Source organism: Sus scrofa, chromosome 7 (assembly GCF_054392235.1).
Source record: "Sus scrofa isolate SSC_HxYL_T2T_F1_AM1 chromosome 7, Sscrofa_HxYL_maternal_Yorkshire_Landrace_v2.0, whole genome shotgun sequence".
NCBI classification, from domain to species: domain Eukaryota; kingdom Metazoa; phylum Chordata; class Mammalia; order Artiodactyla; family Suidae; genus Sus; species Sus scrofa.
In genome coordinates, this window is record NC_139389.1 from 102392868 (window position 1) to 102416316 (window position 23449).

General features: G+C 44.2%; 1 protein-coding gene across 1 annotated transcript in view; it reads left to right on the forward strand.

The window, feature by feature from the left end:
• Window positions 1–17993: 17993 nt before the first annotated feature.
• ARG2 (arginase 2) overlaps window positions 17994–23449 on the forward strand; it is a 41883-nt gene continuing 36427 nt past the window's right edge. Inside the window, exons 1-2 of the mRNA XM_001928679.6 lie at window positions 17994–18165; window positions 19056–19128. Of these exons, the coding sequence (XP_001928714.1) occupies window positions 18055–18165; window positions 19056–19128 (184 nt within the window). The 5' untranslated portion in view covers window positions 17994–18054. The remainder of the gene's footprint in view (window positions 18166–19055; window positions 19129–23449) is intronic.

Here is a 23449-nt window from a genome sequence, read left to right on the forward strand (position 1 = left end):
CACTGATATACGTTTCAATTTTTTTTGTGCCAGTACCATACTGTTTTGATATTGTATGCAGCTTTATTATATAGTGTGAAGTCAGGAAGCCTGAGTCCTCTAGTTCTGTTTTTCTTTTTAAATGTTCTTTGGCTATTCAGGGTCTTTTTTGTTTCCATACAAATTTTAAAATATTTTGTTCTAGTTCTGTGAAGATGTCATTGACAACGTGATAGGGATTGCATTGAATCTGTAGACTGCCTTGGGTAGTATAGTCATTTTAATAATATTGATTCTTCCAATTTAACAAACAGAGGTTTTACTTTTTTTGTCTTTTTTTTTTTTTTTTTTTTAGGGTCACACCCTCAGCATACGGAAGTTCCCAGGCTAGGGATTGAATCAGAGCTATATCTGCTACACCACAGGCACAGCAACTTGGGATTCAAGCCTTGTCTGTGACCTACACCACAGCTCACAGCAACACCAGATCCTTAACCCACTGAGCAAGGCCAGGGATCAAACCTGTGTCCTCATGGATACTAGTCAGGTTCGTTACCAATGAGCCGCAACAGGAGATCCTGAGGTTTTAATTTTTTTTTTTTATTTTATTTTTAGGGCCGCACCCGTGGTATATGAAGGTTCTCAGGCTAGGGATCTAATCAGAGCCACAGCCACCGGTTTACACCACAGCCACAGCCACGCCAGATCTGAGCTGTGTTTGTGACCTACACCACAGCTCATGGCAACGCTGGATCCTTAACCCACTGAGTGAGTCCAGGGATGGAACCTGCAACCTCATGGTTCCTAGTCAGATTCGTTTCCGATGTACCATAACAGGAACTCCTTCCCTCTTTTTTTTTTTTTTCTTTTTAGGTTTTAATTTTAATGAAGTCTAAGTTAGCAATATATTCTTTTATGGTTAGTGCTGTTTTATGTTCCATTTAAGAAACTTTGCCTCATGTTCATGCAAATATTCTATTCCTTTTTTTCTAGAAGTTTTATTATTTTACCTTTCATATTTATGCTTATGATCCATTTTGAATTACTTTTTATTTAATATGAAGTAAATAATCAAGGCTCTTTTTTTCTGCAGTACTTGTTGAAAAGACTCTCCTTTCCCCACTGACTTGTTGTAAATCAAGTTACTGCATTTGCTTCGGTCTGTTTCCAGACTCTATTATATCCTGTTCTCTTTTGTCTTTCCTGTGTCAACATCCACATCATGACTTTACAGTAGGTTGTGGTTTTTCATGATATTAAGTCTTCCAACTTTGATCTTTTACCTCAAGATTGTTTTGGCTATTCTAGGTTTTTGTGTTTTCACCAAAAATCCTGCTTGGATTGCATTGAATCAATTGCTTTAGAGAGAATTGAATATTTTTTAAACTGAGGTATGGTTGATTTACAATATATAAGTTTCAGGTGTACAACGAAGTAATTCAGAATTTTTAAAGATTATACTCAATTTATAGTTATTTTAGGAGTTTCCATCCTGGTTCAGCGGTAACAAACCCGACTAGTATCCATGAGGATGCAGGTTTAATCCTTGGCCTCATTCAGTAGGGTAAGAATCCAGCATTGTCCTGAGCTGTGGTGTAGGTCACAGATGCGGCTCTGATCCTTCATTGCTGTGGCTGTGGGTAGACCAGCAGCCACTGTTCCAATTTGATCCCTAGCCTAGGAACTTCCATATGCTGCAGGTGTGGCCCTAAAAAGACAAAAATTAAAATTAAAAAATAATAAAAATATAAAGTATTGGCTGTATTCTCTGTGCTGTACAATATATTCTAGTAGCTTATTTATTTTATTTTATCTTTTTTTTGTCTTATTAGGGCCACACCAGCGGCCTATGGACGTTCCCAGGCTAGGGATCAAATCAGAGCTGCCGTTGCTGGCCACAGCAACCCCAGATCTGAGCCATATCCATGACCTGCGCCATAGCTTGCAACAACGCCAGATCCTTTAACCTACTGAACGAAGCCAGAGATTGAAACTGCATCCTCAGGGATACCAGTAGGTTCTTAACGTGCTGAGCGACAACAGGAACTCCATATTTTAGATGTCTTATTTATATTGAATCTTCCAGCCCATTAACCTTATCTGTGTCTCGTTTTTTTTAGGTCTTCTCTAATTTCTCTCAGCAATCTTCTGCAAGTTATCTTGTACCTCTTTCATTAGACTTATTTCTAGATATTTAATGTGTGTGTGTGTGTGTGTGTGTGTGTGTGTGTGTGTGTGTTTTGGTTGCACCCATGGCATGCAGAAGTTCCTGTGCTGGGGTTCGAACCTAAGCCACAGCATTACCCTGAGCCATAGCAGTGAAAATGTTGAGTTCTTAACCTCTAGGCTACCAGGTAACTCCCTAGGTATTTGATTTTTTTTTTTTTTTTTGTCTTTTTATCTTTTTAGGGCCACACCTGTGGCATGTGGAGGTTCCCAGGCTGGGGGTCCAATTGGAGCTGTAGCTGCTGGCCTACACCACAGCCACAGCAACATCAGATCTGAGCCACATCTTCGACCTACACCACAGCTCTCGGCAACACTGGATCAAACCTATGTTCTCATGAATGCTAGTGGGGTTCGTTAATGGCTGAGCCATAATGGGAACTCTGTTATTTGATTTTTTTTTTTTTTTTGTCTTTTTGCTTTTTCTAGGGCCGCTCCTGCGGCATATGGAGGTTCCCAGGCTAGGGGTCCAATCGGAGCTGTAGCCACCAGCCTATGCCAGAGCCACAGCAACGCAGGATCTGAGCTGAGTCTGCAACATATACCACAGCTCACCGCAACGCCGGATCCTTAACCCACCTAGCAAGGGCAGGGATAGAACCCACAACCTCATGGTTCCCAGCCAGACTCGATAACCACTGCGCCACAAGGGGAACTCCTGGTATTTGATTTTTTGATACTCTTATATATTTTAAGAATTGTGTTACCCATCCATTTTTAATAAGATATATTTATTATTTTCCCAGAACCATCAAATTGAAATTTCATAATAGAAAATACATCTAGGAGTTCCCTGGTGACCTAGCAGTCAAGGATCCCATGTTATCACTGTTGTGGCTTGGGTTCAGTCCCTGGCCCAGGAACGTTTTCATGCCATGGGTGTGGACAAAAAAAGAAAAAGAAAATACATCCATAATCCTGTGACCTAAACAAGATCTTAATTTCCCAAGTATCGGAGTCATTTTGTTTTAATGTTTTTACTGTTGAAAAGACAATGTAATATAGAAAATTTGCAGGAGTCCTCTGATGGCCTAGCCAGTTAAGGGTCCTGGGTTCTCACTGCCGTGGTTCTGGTCACTGCTGTGTGGCACAGGTTTGATCCCTGGCCCCAAAATTTCCACATACTGCCTGTGTGGCAAAAAAGGAAAAAAAATAGGAAAAAAAAAACCCAAAAAAAACCCAACCCCCAAAACCCAAGAGTGGTATTTCCTGTCATGGCTCAGTGTGTTTCGAACCCGACTAATATTCATGAGGATGCATATTCAATCCCTAGCCTTGATCAGCAGTTAAGGATCCAGTGTTGCCGTGAACTGTGGTGTAGGTCATAGATGTAGCTCCCATCTGGCATTGTTGTGGCTGTGGTGTAGGTGAGTGGCCACAGCTCCAATTCAACCCCTAGAGGGGGAACGTCCAGATGGTGGGGCCCTAAAAAGCAAAACAAACAAACAAACAAACAAAAGCAAATCCAAAAGAGAACCTGAAATAAATGTTGCACCTCTCATTTCAAAAAAAGAAAAAGAAAAAAAATTGCAAATGAGAGGAAAAAAATTACACGAATCTTAAAACCTTTCAGTTTTACATATTATTTTTCCATCATTCTTAGTTTTTGCATTTAAAAAAATTATTGTAGTGATAGTATCACACCATTTTGTTGTGTTAAAATGTAAACTGAGGCATTTAAATTTTTTAACAGTTTATTTGAGAAAAAAAAATCGTTTCAAATAAGGCAGCACCAAACTGGCCATGGGTAGGAGTCACTCCATTGACAAGAGCTAGGGGAAGGAGTCCTATAGGGAAAAGGTGGAAACAAAGCAAGGAAATTATTTGATCAGCTATAGAGTAAGGCTGCATTATTTGATTTTTTTCTCTTTCTTTTCTTCTTTTTTTTTTTTTTTTTTTTTTTGTCTTTGTGTTTTTAGGGCTGCACCCATGGCATATGGAGCTTCCCAGGCTAGGTGTCTAATCAGAGCTACAGCTGCCAGCCTATGCCATAGCCACAGCAATGCCAGATCCAAGCCAAGTCTGTGACCTACACCACGGCATAGTGGCAACACCAGATCCTTAACCCACTGAGGGAGGCCAGGGATGGAACCTGCAACCTCATGGCTCCTAGTTGGATTCTTTTCCTCTGCGCCACGAAGGGGACTCCAAGGCTGCATTATTTGAAAGCCTGGTTGGCCATTTGTGATTGGTTATCCTTAGGTTTATTTTTATTTTATTTAATTTATTTATTTATTACTCAATGAATTTATTATATTTATAGTTGTACAATGATCATCACAATCCAATTTTATAGGATTTCCATCCCACACCCGCAGCGCATCCCCTCACCCCCTGAGCTGTCTCCTTTTTCAAAGTCTGTGGGTCAGAATCTGTTCTGCAAAGTTCATTGTGTCCTTTTTTCAGATTCCACATGTAAGTGATAGTATTTGATGTTGGTGTCTCATCATCTGACTGACTTCACTTAGCATGATAATTTCTAAGTCCATCCATGTTACTAAAAATGCCGGTATTTCATTTCTTTTAATGACTGAGTAATATTCCATTGTGTATATGTACCACATCTTCATGATCCACTCCTCTGTCGATGGACATCTAGGTTGTTTCCATGTCTTGGCTATTGAAGATAGTGCTGCAACGAACATCAGAGTACATGTGTCTTTGCGAGTCATGGCTTTCTCTGGATAGATGCCCAGGAGTGGGATTGCTGGATCCAATGGTAGTTCTATGTTTAGTTTTCTGAGGAATCTCCATACTGTTTTCCACAGTGGTTGCACCAATTTACATTCCCACCAACAGTGTACTGGGGTTCCTTTTCCTCCACACCCTCTCCAGCACTTACTGTTTGTAGACTTTTTGATGATGGCCATTCTGGCTGGTGTAAGGTGGTACCTCAGAGTGGTTTTGATTTGCATTTCTCTATTAATGAGTGATGTTGAACATCTTTTCATGTGTTTTTTGGCCATCCGTATGTCTTCTTTGGAGAGTTGTCTGTTTAGATCTTCTGCCCATGTGTTGATGGGGTTGTTTGCTTTTTTGGTATTGAGCGGTGGGAGGTATTTATAAATTTTGGAGATTAATCCCTTACCAGTTGATTCATTTGCAAATATTTTCTCCCATTCTGTGGGTTGTCTTTTCATTTTATTTAGGGTTTCCTTTGCTGTGCAGAAACATTTAATATCCTTAGGTTTAGATTTCTTAACCTTGAGGCATTTATTTTTTATTTTTTTATTTTATTTTTTGTCTTTTTGCCTTTTCCAGGGCCGTTCCCACGGCATATGGAGGTTCCCAGGCTAGGGGTCTAATCGGAGCTGTAGCTGCCAGCCTACACCAGAGCCACAGCAATGCGGGATCCGAGCCATGTCTGCAACCTACACCACAGCTCACGGCAATGCCAGATCCTTAACCCACTGAGCAAGGCCAGGGATCAAACCTGTAACCTCATGGTTCCTAGTCGGATTTGTTAACCACTGAGCCACGAGGGGAACTCCCCTTGAGGCATTTATAGGTTCCATTTGCTTATATAGGCAGCTGGGGTATTAGAATTGCCCCAATGTAATTCATTTAACAATAAAAATTAATGTTTTGGCAAACATTTTCCATATTTCTATAGGTTTTATAAATACATTTAAAATAGCTACATAGTGTTCCAGCCTGTTACTCTACCATAATTTATTTCATATCACCCTGTTATTTTTCTACCTGGTGAAAATACCTAGTAAAAATTTCAAATGAGAAAGAATGACAGTGAAAAAATAGACAACTAGAGAAGAAAGGAAAAACAGATACAGAAATAGAAGGAAAACTATGGAAACAGATAAAACACAGGAAGCAGTTTTGTTTTTGTTTTTGTTTGGAGTCACATCCCCATCTTGTGGCATTTTAGGATAGTAACGTTTAAAACTTTCAATTTAAATCAGAGAACACACCTGGCTTTTTTTGTGGAAGTTTTTTCTTCCCTTATAACATCAGGACATTTTATAACTTTTACACTAAAGTTTTTAAATTAAATAAACGAAAGATGGGAAAGTTTAGTTAAAATGATGGATCTGGTTTCCCGGACATAGGTTTGAGAAATAGGTTCAGTTAAACAATTACATTCTCAGCTCAATTTCAAGTGACTGGTTGCAATGACTTCTTGAAGTGATTTTGATCCAGCCACATCTGTGTGGCCTAGGAAATGTTATCTTCACGTGAAAATGATTCTGAAGATTTAAAACGGAAACGAATCTGACTAGCATCCACGAGGACACAGGTTCGATCCCTAGCCTTGCTCAGTGGGTTAAGAATCTGGTGTGGCCATAAGCTGTGGTGTAGGTCACAGATGTGGCTTGGATCTGGTGTTACTGTGGCTGGGGCATAGGCCAACGGCTACAGCTCCAATTTGACCCCAGCCTGGAAAACTCCATATGCTGCAGGTGCGGCCCCAAAAAGAAAAAAAAAAAAAAAAAAAAAAAAAAAAAGAAAGAATTTAAAAGGAAAGGTGAAAGAGCCCTAGCTAAAGCAAGTATTACTATTCAAAGTGTGGTAGAGGAGTTCCCTTCGTGGCGCAGTGGTTAACGAATCTGACTAGGAACCATGAGGTTGCGGGTTTGATCCCTGGCCTTGCTCAGTGGATTAAGGATCCGGCGTTGCCATGAGCTGTGGTGTAGATCGCAGACGCAGCTTGGATCTCGCTTTGCTGTGGCTCTGGTGTAGGCCGGTGGCTACAGCTCCGACGGAATGGCCCTAGAAAAGGCAAAAAGACAAGGAAAAAAAAAAAAAAAGTGGTAGATAGCTAAGCAGCATGGGCATCACCTAGGAGCTTGTTAGAAATGCAGATTCTTGTGTCTCACCACAGACGTATAGACTCAGAATCTGAGCTTAAGAAGATCCTCAGGTGATTTGCTTGAACATTAAAATTTGAGAAGCACTGAAAGAGTTTTTTTTGTTTTTTGTTTTTTGTTTTGGCTGTGCCTGAGACATGCGAAAATCCCTGGTCCAGGGATCAAACCCGTGTTGCAGCAGTGACTTGGGCCACTGCAGTGACAGGTTAACCCACTGCACCACATGGGAACTCCTGAAAGATGTAACTCTTAATACTGGATTCTCTTTTACTGGATTCAACCCTTACTGTCTGTTGGAACCACCCGGGAACTTCTGAAACTCTGTTGCCTGTGTCCCTCCCTGGTAAATAATGGGCAGGTGGTAGGGGAGGGAGGATATGGACTTGAGCCTTTTTTTAAAATTAGAGTATAGTTGGAGTTTCCATCGTGGCTCGGTGGTTAACGAATCCAACTAGGAACCATGAGGTTGTGGGTTCAATCCCTGGCCTTGCTCAGTGGGTTAAGGATCCGGCGTTGCCATGAGCTGTGGTGTAGGTCGCAGACGCGGCTTGGATCTGGCATTGCTGTGGCTCTGGTGTGGTCTGGCAGCTTCAGCTTCGATCGGACCCCTAGTCTGGGAACCTCCCTATGCCGCAGGAGTGGCCCTAGAAAAGACAAAATAAAATAAAATAAAATTAGAGTATAGTTGATTTACAGTATTGTGTCAATTTCTTCTGTGCAGCATAGTGATCCAGGCATATTCTTTTTCTCATATTATCTTCCATCCTGGTCTATCCCATGAGACTGGATACAGTAGGACCTCATTGCTTATCTATTCTGAATGTAATAGTTTGCATCTATCAACCCCAAACTGCCAGTCCATCCCACTTCTTTCCCCCTTGGCAACCACAAGTCTGTTCTCTATGTATCTGAATCTGTTTCTATTTTGTAGATGCGTTCATTTGTGCCATGTTTTAGATTCCGCATTTAAGTGCTGTCATGTGGTATTTGTCTTTCTCTTTCTGACTTCACTTAGTGTGATAAACTATAGGTTCATCCATGTTGTTGCAAATGGCATTATTTCATTCTTTTTGTGGCTGAGTAGTATTCCATTGTACATATGTACACCACATTTTCTTCTTCTTCTTTTTTTTTTTTTTTTTGCTTTTTAGGGCCGCATCTGCAGCGTATGGAGGTTCCCAAGCTAAAGTCAAATCACAGATGTAGTAAATCAACTACAATGGAAAAAATTAAAATCATAAAAAAAAACCCCAAAAAAACAAATTGGAGCTGTACCTCCCAGTCACAGCCACAGCAACGTCAGATCCAAGCCACTTATGCAACTTACACCACAGCCCAGAGCAATGCCAGATCCTTAACTCACTAAGTGAGGCCAGGGATCGAACCCCCATCCTCATGCATATTAGTTGGATTCGTCACTACTGAGCCACAATGGGAACTCCCATAGCACATCTTCTTATTCATCTGTTGATGGACATTTAGGTTGTTTCCATTTCGTGGCTATTGTGATTAGTGCTGCAATGAACATGGGGTGCAAGTATCTTTTTGAATGAAAGTTTGTCCAGATATATGCCCAGGATGGACTTGAGCCTTTCTAAAAAAGGTTCCTAGGTTTTCTTTTTCTTCCTTCCTTCCTTCCTTCCTTCCTTCCTCCCTTCCTCCCTCTCTCTCTTTCTTTCCCTTCCTTCCTTCCTTCCTTCCTTTCTCTCTCTCTCTCTCTCTCTCTCTTTCTTTCTTTCTTTCTTTCTTTCTTTCTTTCTTTCTTTCTTTCTTTCTTTCTTTCTTTCTTTCTTTCTCCCTTTCTCCCTTTCTTCCTTTCATCTTTTTAGGGCCACACTCACAGCATATGGAAGTTCCCAGGCTGGGGCTCAAATTGGAGCTGCAGCTACCAGCCTAACCCACAGCCACAACAATGCGGGATCCAAACCACGTCTGCAAACTACACCACAGCTCATGGCAACTCCGAATCCTTGACCCACTGAGCAAAGCCAGGGATTGAACCTGTGTCCTCATGGATACTAGTCAGATTCATTTCCCCTGAGCCACAACGGGAACTCCCTAGGTTCTTTTTAACAGCTGCCCGAATTGACAACTTTTCTTCTGCTATTTTATGCTCAAGTGATTGGGGGCTTGTGAATTAACTGACAGCAGATTAATAGGAGAAAAGGGAGTTGCTCTGTATTGAGTAACTCTCTGAATAGCCAGAGTAAAACTATATACACCAACTTAACCAAAGAAGAGGGGGTTAGGGCTCCAGGCTTCAAAGTATGAAAAGTTCTGTTGGGTTTTTCAATGCTAATAGGAACGAGCCAGATTCTTTTTTCAGGTTAAAGTTCAGTCATTTCCCATTCAGGGAACTCCCTCCTTGGGGTGGGAGGTAGGAGACAAAGGCAGCTATATTTTTCAGGAGGCTCTGCTTAAGTTTCTTTTTTAATGTTCTTTTTATGGCTACTGATCAGATATTTTTGGTTTAAAGTGATCTCCAACTTTGGTGGGCTATTCAAACCCTTTGGAACTCTAGTACGACCCTTCTATGACTCTTTATTCTATATGTTCTCTAGTACCACCAAGCCCCTCCTCATCTAGGCTTAAAATCTCTCCTCTGTTTCCCTCCCTAGTCTGTATAAATGGAATAACTCAGTACCATCTATTCCAGCTGCGGGACACTTTTAACATCTGTCCCCATCTGCAATGGTTTAGGAAGTTCCCCCCATACATACTCTCTACTGTAGCACCTTATATTATTTAGCACACATATCAGTACCTACAATTCTCTCCAGGAGAGCTTGGACTCTCTTTGTCACTGTACCCTCAAATCCCAGAACACTGACAAATGGTGGGTGCCCACATATTTGACTCTCTCCCTCTACTTCCATCACTCAAGTTCATGCCTCTTAGCTGAGGTCACTATTCTCACCATTGCCCAAACACCCTACAGAGTCCTCCTCGGAAAATCCTTGAGGCTCAGCTTGAATGCCAACTCCCTGACAATATTCTCTGTCCCAGAGAAGAGCTGAAATTCCACCCTCAGAAATTTCATAGCATAGGAGTTCCCGTCGTGGCTCAGTGGTTAACGAATCCGACTAGGAATGAAGAGGTTTCGGGTTCGATTCCTGGCCTTGCTCAGTGGGTTAAGTATCCAGCGTTGCCGTGAGCTGTAGTGTAGGCTGCAGACTCGGCTCGGATCCTGCGCTGCTGTGGCTGTGGTGTAGGCCAGTAGCTACAGCTCTGATTAGACCCCTAGCCTGGGACCCTCCATATGCCACGGGAGCAGCCCTAGAAAAGGCAAAAAGACAAGAACAACAACAACAAAAACTTTCATAGCATAAAGAGACATGACTTCTTTTAAAAGACATTACACATACCATTTAATATCTATTCATTCAATACAAATTTATTGGACCCTCCTTGTAACCAGGCACTGTGTTACATGAGAGCAAAACACCATCTGAGCTCTCAAAGAAGGGCTCTCCAGGAGAAAATGATTTTAAATGGGCAATTATAAATCAGAGGATTAAGTGAACCGTGGGAGGGGTAATGAACACCCTTGGTCTGATTTGGTTTTGGATCCTGCTTTTGACTACTTACTCTGTGACCTTGAGCACATGACTTAGCCTTACCAGTCTTGGTTGCTAATAACAGTACCTCACTCACTGCCTTGTGGGCAGGATTGAAGTGACACTTGTCAAGTGTTCCGCAGGATCTAGTATAATCATTCAGTAATATTAGTAAGTATTATACTGTCTAATTCAGCTTGGAGGGTCTGGAAAGGCTTCCCCTGGAAAGCTGAAGAATGAGAAGACCTGAAGGGAGGGGGTGAGAGAGAAGGGCGAAAGGTCCCAAAGAGAAAGAGCAGTAGGTACAAAGGGCTCGAAGCTTGTTTTCTGTTTGGAACCTGAACAAAGAACAAAGTGTTCTGGTGTCCTTTGCAACCCCAGCCCTCCACTGACACTAAAACAGATTTCCCAGCTACATTTCATTTGGCCCTTGATGGCAGCCATTGGTCTGCTTTTACCTCTCTATCACTGAGCAAAGCCCCACATAAGAATCCCTCTGTCTTGTTGATGCAGGAAAGATAATACTGGAATCTGGGTTCTAATTCACGGTGGTCGAAGAATGAACTCTGCGAACGCACAGGGAGCAAGCAAGCAAAGTTTTTATTAGAGGAAAGCAGATAGCTCCCAGGGTTCCTGGGAGGTGGGGAGAAGAGCCCCCTTTCTCTATTGTCCTATAGGGGTTTTTATTCCTTAAGGTTGGGGTACCAACGTGGGATCCGGAGAGATGTGGTCCTCTCCCATTGGCCTTATTCAGTTACCAATTGGCCTTAGTCCTTGTCCAGTAGGGTCCTGGGGTGGAATTGTCCTGTAAATCTCATTGTTTCTTTGAACTTTTCCTCCCATAAACTGAGTCACAGGGGATTAGAGATTAATAAACAAGGCCTGTGGGGATGTTACTCCCTGGAGCCCTTAAGCCACAAATGTTCATCAATGGCCCTATCAAAGAATGCATCCAAGCCCAGGCTCATACTCTGACTACCTGAGTTAATATTCCGCCTCGCTGTGGTGGCGGTGGGGCGGTCGGGGGTGCAGTGATGACCATGTGAGGGGCTCAGGCGCCTGCCTCCACACAAGGCTTTACTCTGACACCCCCTCCTCTGTTCCCTTCACTGCCTCCTTTCTACTGAACCCAGGAACCCTCCCCAACCCACCCCCGTTGCACAGTAAACAGACTCTGTGTTTTACCCTCCCAAGAACTCGGCCTTTGCTTCCTTACCCTAACTGAATCCTAGGTTAATTATGTTAATTCTCCCAGCCTCGGGATGGAAGAGCAAGAAAGAAGGGACCACACCTTCCCAACTCCCTAATGCAGATTCAGAACCATTAACCCCCTGCTTTTGTGTAAAACATTCTTCCTCCCAATTTCATTCTATTCAAGGCTGCCTCTGAGACCTGACCCCAGCCTATTCATCTGACCCAAGTCACCCTGCCCCCTTGGCTCTGCACTTTTGGGCTACAGGGACATTCTTGCTCATCCTTTGACCCACAAGAAGGTTTCAGTTTAGGGCCTTTGATCTTGCTGTTCCTGTAAGCCTGGACGGCTCCTCTCTCAGAACTTGTTGCTGCAGCTCCTTCTCACCATTCAGGTCTTTGGCTCAAATATCAGTTTGCAGAGGCTTTCCTTGACACCCCTCTGTGCCTCCTGTCCCGTGATCCTGCATTCTTTTCTCCATAGCATTTACTAATCTGAAATTATTGACTTGACTGTTTTCCCAGCTAGAATTAAAAGCACTGAGAGTGACGAGATATTATCTGTCTTTATCAACAGCATGTAGAACAATGTTTTGCATATTAATTATCAACCATAAATAAAGGAATAAAATTTTTAAATGAAAGAGAGGCTCTAAAGTTTAGAGTCTAAAGTTGTGGTCAATGAGCTCAGCCCTTCAGAGGTAAAAGCAGCAGTCCCATAGGAAATCTTTGGGAATTTACATTTACCATGTCAGAGCCATAGCTGAAGGACCACGAGTAAGGGTTTCATAAGAATCTGGAAGATGTGTTTATTATTTACCAGGCTCCTGCTATGAGCCAAACACTGTACTCAGGAAAGGATCAAACAATGAGCAGAAATAGTCATGGTTCCTGCCTTCAAGAATTTGCAGTTTAGTCCTTTCTGAGTTCCCTTAGGTTTGTAGTAAACAGCGGTGTGCTAGAACCTGCTTTTAACCAGGTTGTTAAATTTTAAGGATTTTGCAACCAAATTATATAAACTTACAAGTTAAACACTGCCATCATCAAAAATGAAATTATTGGACAAAAACAAAACAAAACAAATTATTGGAGTTCCCGTCGTGGCTCAGTGGTTAACAAATCCAACTAGGAACCATGAGGTTGTGGGTTTGATCCCTGACCTCACTCAGTGGGTTAGGGATGTGGCATTGCCAGGAGCTGTGGTGTAGGTGGCAGATGTGGCTTGGATGGAGCATTGCTGTGGCTCTGGCATAGGCCGGCGGTTACAGTTCTGATTAGACCCCTAGCCTGGGACCCTCCATATGCCACAGGAGCAGCCTTAGAAAAGACCAAAAAAAAAAAAAAAAAAAAAAAAAAACCAAATTATATAAACTTACAAGTTAATTATATTAAAAACAAAGATGATATACACTCAAAACTTTATGCTTAATTATCTTACTATCACTTACTATTTTTTATGGTCTTGAAGTTGATTGTATATGTATGGTGGAAATACTATATAATGAGCACCTTTTCCCAACTCCATACTTAGTGACATCACAATGGTAACTTGAAATGGTAGTCATGGCCCTGACCCCATGTTCAGTGACATTGAAATTGTAGCTGTGGCAGAGTAGTTACAACATGGAAATCACTCAATGCAGTAATCAGGTCTTACCTACTCACCACCCCCCAGCCCCAGTACACACTCCCAGCAACCTATCAAGGGATAGAGTGTATGTCAGCAGCCACTGAATTAAAGAGACAGAATTTCTAGGTCCTCCTATGAAGGAAGAAGAAAAGCAGAACCAGCCGGTTTGGACCTGAGGAAGGGTCCTAGAGCCATGCTATAACTAGTACTAAAGTAAGTTTTAAAGTAAAATTCTAAAACAACTCATTCTTGGAGTTCCCATCGTGGCTCAGTGGAAGTGAGTCTGACTAGTATCCATGAGGACGAAGGTTCAATCCCTGGCCTTGCTCGGTGGGTTAAGGATCCGGCATTGCTGTGAGCTGTGGTGTAGGTGGCAGACATGGCTTGGACCCCAAGTTGCTGTGGCTGTGGTGAGTGGCTATAGCTCAGATTCAACCCCTAGCCTGGGAACCTCCATATACCGCAGGTGGGGCCCTAAAAAGACAAAAAATAAAAATAAACAACTAATTCTTTATGTAATTTCAGAATATTACCTTTAATGACTTATTTTGAAAATAAAAGCAGACCAGTGATTTGAACTTTGGGTTTTTATTTATTTATTTATTTATTTATTTTTGTCTTTTGTCTTTTTTGTCTTTTGCTGTTGTTGTTGTTGTTGCTATTTCTTGGGCCACTCCCGCGGCATATGGAGGTTCCCAGGCTAGGGGTTGAATCGGAGCTGTAGCCACCGGCCTACGCCAGAGCCACAGCAACGCGGGATCCGAGCCGCGTCTGCAACCTACACCACAGCTCACGGCAACGCTGGATCGTTAACCCACTGAGCAAGGGCAGGGACCGAACCTGCAACCTCATGGTTCCTAGTCGGATTCGCTAACCACTGTGCCACGACGGGAACTCCTATTTATTTTATTTTATTTTATTTTTTTTTTTGGTCGTCCCAGAAGCCTGTGGAAGTTCCCAGGCCAGGGTGTGAACCTGCATCACAGCAATGACCTGGGCCACTTCAAAGACAATGCCAGATCCTTAACCTGCTACAATCACAAGGCAACTTCTGAACTTTGTTTTGTTGTGTGTTTTTTTTGTTTGTTTTTTGGCCACCCCTCGTATATGGAGTTCCTGGGCCAGGGATCAGATCGGAGCCATCATTGTGACCTAAGCCACAACGCTGGATCCTTAACCCACTGTTAAGCTATGGCAACGCTGGATCCTTAACCCACTGTTTGGGCTGGGGATTGAACCTGTGTCCCAGTGCTCCCAAGAAGCCGTCAATTCTGTTGTGTCACAGCGGGAACTCCCTGAACTTCGGGTTTTTAAAAAATGAATTATAAGATCTTTCAAACATATGAAAGTAATACTAATTTTAATTTTTATTTTTTGTCTTTTTGCAATTTCTTTGGGCTGCTCCCGCAGCATATGGAGGTTCCCAGGCTAGGGGTCGAATCGGAGCTGTAGCCACTGGCCTATGCCAGAGCCACAGCAACTCAGGATCTGAGCTGCGTCTGCAACCTGCACCACAGCTCACGGCAACACTGGATCGTTAACCCACTGAGCAAGGGCATGGACCAAACCCGCAACCTCATAGTTCCTAGTCGGATTCGTTAACCACTGCGCCAAGACGGGAACTCCTAATTTTAATTTTTAAATATAAGAGTAATGTAACAATCTACTATTCACTCCCCTGGTGCATAGCAATATGGAACAAGTAATTTACCTCTGAGTCAACTATAGGTGGTAAAAAAACCAGTCAAAGTGACATGCAGGATTAATATAATACTTTAGAAAAGTCAGTCTGGGGACCCCCAGGAGGTGCTCAAGAGCCAAGAAGTTTTTGCAGCAGTCCAGGAAAGCCTGAGGTAATCTGTGCCAGTATCAAAGTCAGAACACATTGTAAGGAAAAAAAGTTGGATGTGTGGATCAGCATGAAGAACACACCAAGATAATTCCTAGGATCTGCCCAAGTGTGACAGTCTCAGTAACAGTCAAGCTCTGGCCACACCTCTCACTGCTCTCTACACCCCCATCCTGGAGAGTCTGTTAAATCCTACGCTGCTGGTGCCCTACCCCCGGAGTTACTGAACCATTAAGTTTAGGGGTAGGGCTCAGAAATATGACAAGTATGCAAACGTTGACACTGCTGATCTAGAACCACACTTTCAGAACCACTGCCTTACAGTGATTCCCTGCTTCTTTTGCTAAGGCTTCAAAGACATCTCTTTGCTAAACCAGTAGGGGGAGACTGGTATAAAATTTATTCTCTAAAAATAAACAGCCTTATAATATCCTGAAGCTCCTTGGAGTTACGATGTTGCCATGGAGACTTCTGAAATATTTTGGAGAGCAGCATGTAAGTTGGCATCAGGTGAAAAAAAAATTTCAAGTGTTTATATAAGAATTTATTTTTGGGAGTTCTCGTCGTGGCGCAGTGGTTAACGAATCCGACTAGGAACCATGAGGTTGCTGGTTCGATCCCTGCCCTTGCTCAGTGGGTTAAGGATCCGGCGTTGCCGTGAGCTGTGGTGTAGGTCGCAGACGCGGCTCGGATCCCGCGTTGCTGTGGCTCTGGCGTAGGCTGGCGGCTACAGCTCTGATTAGACCCCTAGCCTGGGAACCTCCATATGCCATGGGAGCGGCCCAAGAAATGGCAAAAAAAAAAAAAAAAGAAAGAATTTATTTTTGGTAGGTATGCAGGTCCTCCTGCAAGACGCTAATCATGGTTAAGATCTTGGAATCTGAAGTCACATAGCTCTACCACTTACAAGCTACAGTGACTTTGGGCAGGTAAATTATCTTCTCCAATGCTGTTTCTGTCTACTTATTTATTTACTTATTTGCCATACAGAGCACATGGAAGTTCCCAGGGCAGAGATGGAACCCCTGCTGCAGTTGCAGCCTGCACTACAGCTGTGGCAAGGTTGGATCCTTAACCTTCTGCGCTGGAAGGGAACTTCCCGGCCACTTATTTTTTGCTTTTTAGGGCCGCACTTGTTGCATCTGGAAATTCCCAGGCTACAGGTCCAATTGGAGCTGCAGCTGCTGGCCTATGCCCCAGCCACAGCAATGCAAGATCCTTAGTCCACTGAGCGAGGCCTGGGATTGAACCCTCATCCTCAGGGATGCTAGTCCGGTTGGTAACCTGCTGAGCCACAACGGGGAACTCCCCTGCCACTTAAAAATAGTCCATACTTGGAGTTCCCATTGTAGCTCAGCCAGGGTTAAAAACCCTACATAGGGAGTTCCCATCGTGGCCCAGTGGTTAAGAGTCCAACTGGGAACCATGAGGTTGTGGGTTCGGTCCCTGGCCTTGTTCAGTGGGTTAAGGATCTGACGTTGCCGTGAGCTGTGGTGTAGGTTGCAGACGTGGTTCGGATCTGGCGTTGCTGTGGCTCTGGTGTGGGCCGGCGGCTGCGGCTCCGGTTCGACCCCTGGCCTGGGAACCTCCATATGCTGCAGGAAGCGGCCCTAGAAAAGGCAAAAAAACGGAAAAAACAAAAAACAAAAAAACCCTACATAGTGTCCTTGAGGATGCAGGTTTGATCCCTGGCCTCGCTCAGTGGGTTAAGGATCTGTCATTGCCACAAGCTGTGATGTGGGTCACAGATGTGGCTGGGATCGGTGTTGGGTAGGCCTGTAGCTGCAGCTCCAACTGAATCCCTAATCCAAGAACTTTCATATGCTGCAGGTGCAGCCATAAAAAGAAAAAAAAAATAGTCCATACTTTGTGGAATTGTTAAGAGGGCTAAAAGTTCTTTGAAATTTCGTTGGTTATTATTATTAAAATATCATTATTATTATTATTAAAACTTTAGTCACTTTTAGCTCTTTAGCCTCCCCCAAGTTTAGAAGTCGTCCAGATATGTTGCCGTGTTCGGTTTTTAATAACCAGTGTTCCCAGTATTCAGGTAAAGAATTGAAAATGTCTAGAAGGTAATTTGTACATCCTAAACTTCCCACCCAAAATACCTAAAATAGGTTATTATTAACATGCCTGACCCAGAGATGTCTAATTTACACCGGACCTCCTAGCTTTCGACGCCCAAAGAGGGGATAAGCACGTTTCCTGGACTCTGAGCTCCGAGATGAAACCGAGTCTACGGACGCGAGCTTGGTCTCGGCAGGGCACTCACGCCAGTTCGGGCAAGGTCAAGCTCAGCCCAGCCAGCCCTGCCTTAGAATCGGCATCTGCCAAGCGTGCATTTGTGTGGAGCCCGTGCGAGAGTCGTGAAGCCCGAGCCTGCGTGTCGGTTCACCTGTTCCTCAGAGCTCGAGAATTTGCGGGGGACAGCCGCTTGCCGCCAAGGGACACACCTCTCCGTGACTGCACTCTTATTGGCCAGGCCCTGATCTTGGCCCTGTTGCGTCAGCGGCAGGGGCTTTTCCCTATCTCGAGAGCCGGGGCCAGAGTCCAGCGACCAGCGAGGGCGTGCAGGGCCGGGAGGAGCAGTGGGCGGGGCCTGCGGGAAGGTGTGCTGGGGGCTGGTTGGGGGCGAGGCGGCGGGGCATGGGCGGGATCAGGCGGCGGTGACGTCACGGGGCGGGGCGGCGAGCGAGCGAGCCTCTAGGTAACCGCGGCGGGCTGCGGCTCTCACTTAATGCGCGGAGCCGTACGCTGCTGGTCATCCTTCTTTTACGTCCTGCCCTTCGTATCATGTCCCTGAGGAGCAGCCTCTCGCGTCTCCTCCGGACGCAAGTGCATTCCGCCCCGAAGAAGTCCGTCCACTCCGTGGCTGTCATTGGAGCCCCATTCTCACGGGGGCAGGTGAGAACTGAGAACCGGGACCCAGTACCTTGGGGCGAGATCTCTTTCCCCTCCCCCAGCCTGGAGAAATCGAGCTGGTGGGAAGGATGGGGAGGCGAGGCGAGGATGGAGGGAGGACGAGGGGGTGGAGTCCCGCGATTAGGCACCAGAAGAGCACGTGGAATTTCCCTTTGTACAAGATGGAGAAGGAGGGAGGGGATGGAGGGCTCTCTGCGATGCGGGCAGGGGGCAGCAGGCTGGTGTATTTCTTTGGCCTCCCCCCGAGGAGCGTGAGGTGGTGGGTTCCGCTTGGGGTGATGGAGGAGAAGAAAGGTGGGAGAGGATTTTATTGAGGGTCTGGAGGAGGAGAAACCGACCAGATTCCCCTGTGGAAAATCTAGGGAGAAGAAGTTAAATAGAACGGCCGAGGATTTAAGGCTTCACGGTCCATTCTCAGAAAGAGCATTAATTGGAAAGGAAATTGGCGCTTGCCTCTCTAGCGGCGGGAAGACGGAAGGGGCTGTTTTGTTCTCCTTTCAGTGAAAGAAACCTACAGTCGTGGAGGGCTCACTGGTACAGGAGCCTGGCCTCTGGCCAGGACACACATACCCCCACCCCCAACAATCAGCTCTGGCTTGGCTTAGCCCATTCCTTTGACTGGATTCAGCTTGCCGGCACTTCCTACAAGGAAGAGCATGAAAGGTTGATTTGATTTTAGTGATTGTTGTTTCTCCTGCTTCCCTGCAAATGTTTGAAATGGCCAAACCTTAGGAAGGGTTGATGCTATCACAAGTTCTCAGAGAGATCTGCTGGGAACTAGATATAACATTGCAGAGTTCTGTATTGTGAACTAAAGTGGTCTTATTTTCAGTCATCTTTCCTTATATCTAACCGTGTAGTTTATCTTACAGAAAAGAAAAGGAGTGGAATATGGTCCGGCTGCTGTAAGGGAAGCTGGCTTGATGAAAAGGCTCTCTGATTTGGGTAAGTGGCTGCGTTTTAGATGTCTGAGGGCTGGTAACAGAACAGTGAGTTGAAAGTTCTATTCTCTTATATCCAGGGACTGCACAGTGTCAGCTGTGTCCTTGGAAAGCATCTCCCATCCTCCCTTGGATTCCACATGCAACTTAAGATCTATGGAGGAGTCTTCAGGCAAAGTCTTGGTGCAATATTGTGTGGAAGGCAAGGAGGTGGAGTGAGGCAGGGCCAGGAACAAGCTGCTAGTGACTGCAAAGTGGTGGTGAGAATGCTGGCTCTCCCGCTCTACACACCCAACCTTTCCCCAAAATTCTAGCTTTCTTAACTCAGTCATGAGGTGCTTTATGATTCATCTGTCTAACCAGTTTCCTGTCTTGAAATCATTCGTTTCCTCGCTAGGTTTATGAACTCTCTGTATGTAAACAGAGCCTTAGATTGGTGTTTTTCAAACTTCCCTGATTGTGAAAATCACTTGGGTATCTTATGAAAAAGAGATTCCTGGGGTTCCCATTGTGACTCAGTGGAAATGAACCTGACTAGTGCACAAGAGGTTGAGGGTTTGATCCCTGGCCCCGCTGCTCAGTGGGTTAAAAGGATCCAGCATTGCCATGAGCTGCGGTGTAGGTCATAGATGAGGTTTGGATCCCACATGGCTGTGGTTGTGGTGTAAGCTGGCAGCTGCAGCTCAGATTCAACACCTGGCCTGAGAACTTCATAGCTGCAGGTGTGGCCCTTAAAAAAAAAAAGAAAGAAAGAAAAAGAGATTGCTAGGCTTCTCCATGGAAGAATCTGGTTCATTGGCTCTGAGGTTTGACCCAGACACATGCATTTTCACTAGCACCCCAGGTAAACAAAAGTAATGCGGCAGTCTTGTCATCAGGATGATACTCTGAATGTACAGAACTAGAAGTAAATCCCACCCAAAGGTAAATGCCATTTGCGTTGTAATAGAAAACCCTTTTAGTAACAGGGCACCAAATTCCAGAAGCTTTATGGTAGGAAGGTCCTTATATCTAAGCCAAATGTTTCCAGATGCTATTCAAGGCCATTTCCTCCATTATATTGGGACCATTCACATATCTCCTCTGGAGCTATAAAGTTCAAAAGGCATGGCAATAGGGAACTTTAGGTCCCGGAGATAGTAGTAAAGCCAGGTGAACTACTATTCCCCTCCCTGCACGTGCTTTGAAAACTTCTCTGCTGATCATTGAGTCCCTTCCAGGGTTGGGTGGGTCATCTTCCTCTCAAAACACAGAGTAACAATTTAGTCACCAAAATCACTCATCTTGAGTTGAGGTGTCCTTCACACATCTCTGGCTACATACGGATTTGGTGGATTTGGTGTCTCGGTTTGAATATTCTCTGTTAATTAATAAAGAGAGCCTACTGAAGAAGGAACTGTAATTAAGCACTTGAATCCCTTTCCAAGTTCACCAGCAAAGATGAAAGTCTTCATGTGTCACAAGTTACCTCATGGGAGGAGGTTTCTCCCCACCCTCCACCCCCTGCCTTCGAAATGAGGACACTGTCTCTTTAAATTAGCTGCACACGTCCTTTTGAACAGCATAATTTTACACTGAGGAGAGCAATTTCTGCTAATCACTATTTTTAAATCCTGGATAAACCTGCAGTCCATCTGATAAACTGAGCCTGGCATTGCTCAAATTGCCTTCTCATTGTTTGATTCTGCCTTAAGGGACTCTTGACAAGAATCAAATGCAGCCTCTTACCCAGGAGGGGTTCACAATATCCAGCAGAGGGTGCTGAATGAGGAGGAGGGGCGCATTTGTAGCAGCCTCTCTTACTCGAGCTTGGTAGACTTCCTTTCCTATCACAGCTTCTGGTATTTTTCCACTCCAACCTGGGGAAGCCATTCTCCCTAAAATTCTACTCCTTCAAATACTTCCTGTGTAAGTCTCCAACCAAGATGTAATGATGAAGTGATGATGAAGCTTCTGTCTATTGGGTACCACCCCCTTTAATTTTGTTCAAATATTTTTAGTTTTACGGTTTATATCTTGACCCTGCAGCTGATTGGTGGCCCAGTGCCACCAGCAGCCTGAAATAGAATCTCATTGCATATTAATAAGATCATGGCACTCAGCAGATTTCCAGCATGTGGTTTTGGCTAATCTCCAGGAATATGTTGGAGAAAAGTACCAAGAGAAGTTTCTGAAGCGGTACCAAAATAACTTCTAAGTCCTTTGGGCACTTTCAAATAAGCAGCATGGGTCAAATTTCAAGGGAGAGAAGATTCACAGAAAGGTAACTTGCACAAGTCCCTTTGTTCATCGCCTTCTGCTGTGATGTCACAGGCTGCTGGTGTTGCCATGGCATCAGTTAAATGTCCTGTTCTCTTGAATGAATCTATTTGACTTTGAGTTTGTTTTTCCCTCTCCCTGGGCTTAGTGAGGACTAAGCCCGGTTCCTCACTGGTTCCTCTCTCAGGTAACCACTTATTTTAGTATAGAGAGAGAGCCTGAGAGAAATGAAGAAGTAATTGTTCTGGCAAGGCTCAGATGCAGTGCTTCTGCTCCTGATTGCGATTAGCTCTTTCTTACTAGCGGTAGTTATATGCTTGCTCTTCTTTCTTCAGAAGTAGGATGAGTGTTTTGTAGGAAAGCTAGCTAGAAACAGACTAACAGTCTGAGGAGTCTATCATTGTGCTAATGGTGATTTGACCGAGCCATGCTACTGAAGTGGCGAGAGCTCTGGCACAGCTGTCTAAATGAACAAGGGTCCGAGGGCTCAGGAAGCCATTTGGGAGCTATTCTGATTCTCCTCAACTAGGCTGGGCATTCTAGTTGAGGAGAATGTTCCATTTGGTGTCAGAGCAGGAACCTCTTTGGATGAGACCCAAGAATCTGGCTGGCTTCAGCAAGAGCCGATAGAGTGCCTGAGATAATTTAAACCTAAGGATCAGGGGTATGAGAGCTGTTCATCTGGAACAGATTTTTATGTGCATTCAGGGGTCTGTCTTTGCTCTCAGTGTTTGGTGGAGACTATTAGCCATCACAAGTTTAGCTGAATGATGGTAATGCTGCAGCCTGGCTTGCATCCTATCATGCCACTGAAACTACCTTGAGCAAGCTCACTGACTTCGTCTTTATTTTGGGGGACCTCGCTACTGCATAGCTGGCCACCTTCTTCCTGAAACATTGTACTAGCCAAGACACGACTCTCTCCTGAGCCTCCTTCTCCATTGCCTCGGTCTGCCTGGGCTCCTTTGTGGGCTTGTCTTCTTCTTCCCAACCCTCAAATGTTGATGTTCCTCCAACTTGGTTTTAAGTAGCCTCATCTCGCTCTTGGATGTCTCAAACACAACAGGTTTGAGTCAAAGTTCATCATCTTCTCCCTTAAGTTTGCTTGTTCCGTCTTCCCATTGTCTGTTTCAAACTATCAGTCAATTATCTTAATTACTCAAGTCAGACTCAGAGACCATCACAATTCTTTTCTCTTCCCTTTTGATCCTTTCCTCTGATCAGAGTCTTGTTGATTTTCCCCCCTCCTAAATGATTAGAGTCCTTTCCTGTAGTGGCCCTACTCTAATCCTATCCTTCTCACAAGTGGAGCTAACTTTCCAATAGTGTCTCTTGTCCCATTTTGCCTTCCTTTGCTCACATTCTTTATGGCTACCAGAGTGACCTTTTTAAGACTGTATTTCTCCTTTGTGTAGTCTTTCCATGGCTTTTTACATGCATCCATGTTTCTCAGTCATGTATCATCTTTGCTAACTTGCCATATTATTTATTTTGGTGTTTTGTCTTTAAATTGGCTTTAAAACGTTATACTTTTTTTTTTCCTTTTAAAGGCTGCACCTGGGGCATATGGATGTTCCCAGGCTAGGGCTCAAATAAGAGCTGCAGCTGCTGGCTTATGCCACAGCTGCAGCAATGCCCAGATCTGAGCCACATCTGCAACCTATACCACAGCTTATGGCAATGCTGGATCCTTAACCCACTGAGTGAGGCCAGGGATTGAACCCACATCCTTATGGACACTGTGTTGGGTTCTTAACCTACTGAGCCGCAATGGAATCTCTGAAGCTTTATACTTTCAAAATATAGCCTGCTCCTGCAATACACAGTGAAATCTCAGGCTTGCACCAGATGCATTTTTCTAATACAGTTTCATTTTAACAGTTTTACATTTTGATTATTTGATTATTTGACATTGAACCTCTATAGTGTATGTGTTCCGTGCTTAGCAACTACTAAGATAGATTCTCTATAATTGGCCCCTCATCAACCTCTTTAGATTTCTATCTACATTCTGCCTCATTTTGTTGCATGGAGCTGGGGTTGTGGGCACTTTACCTAGGCTCCAC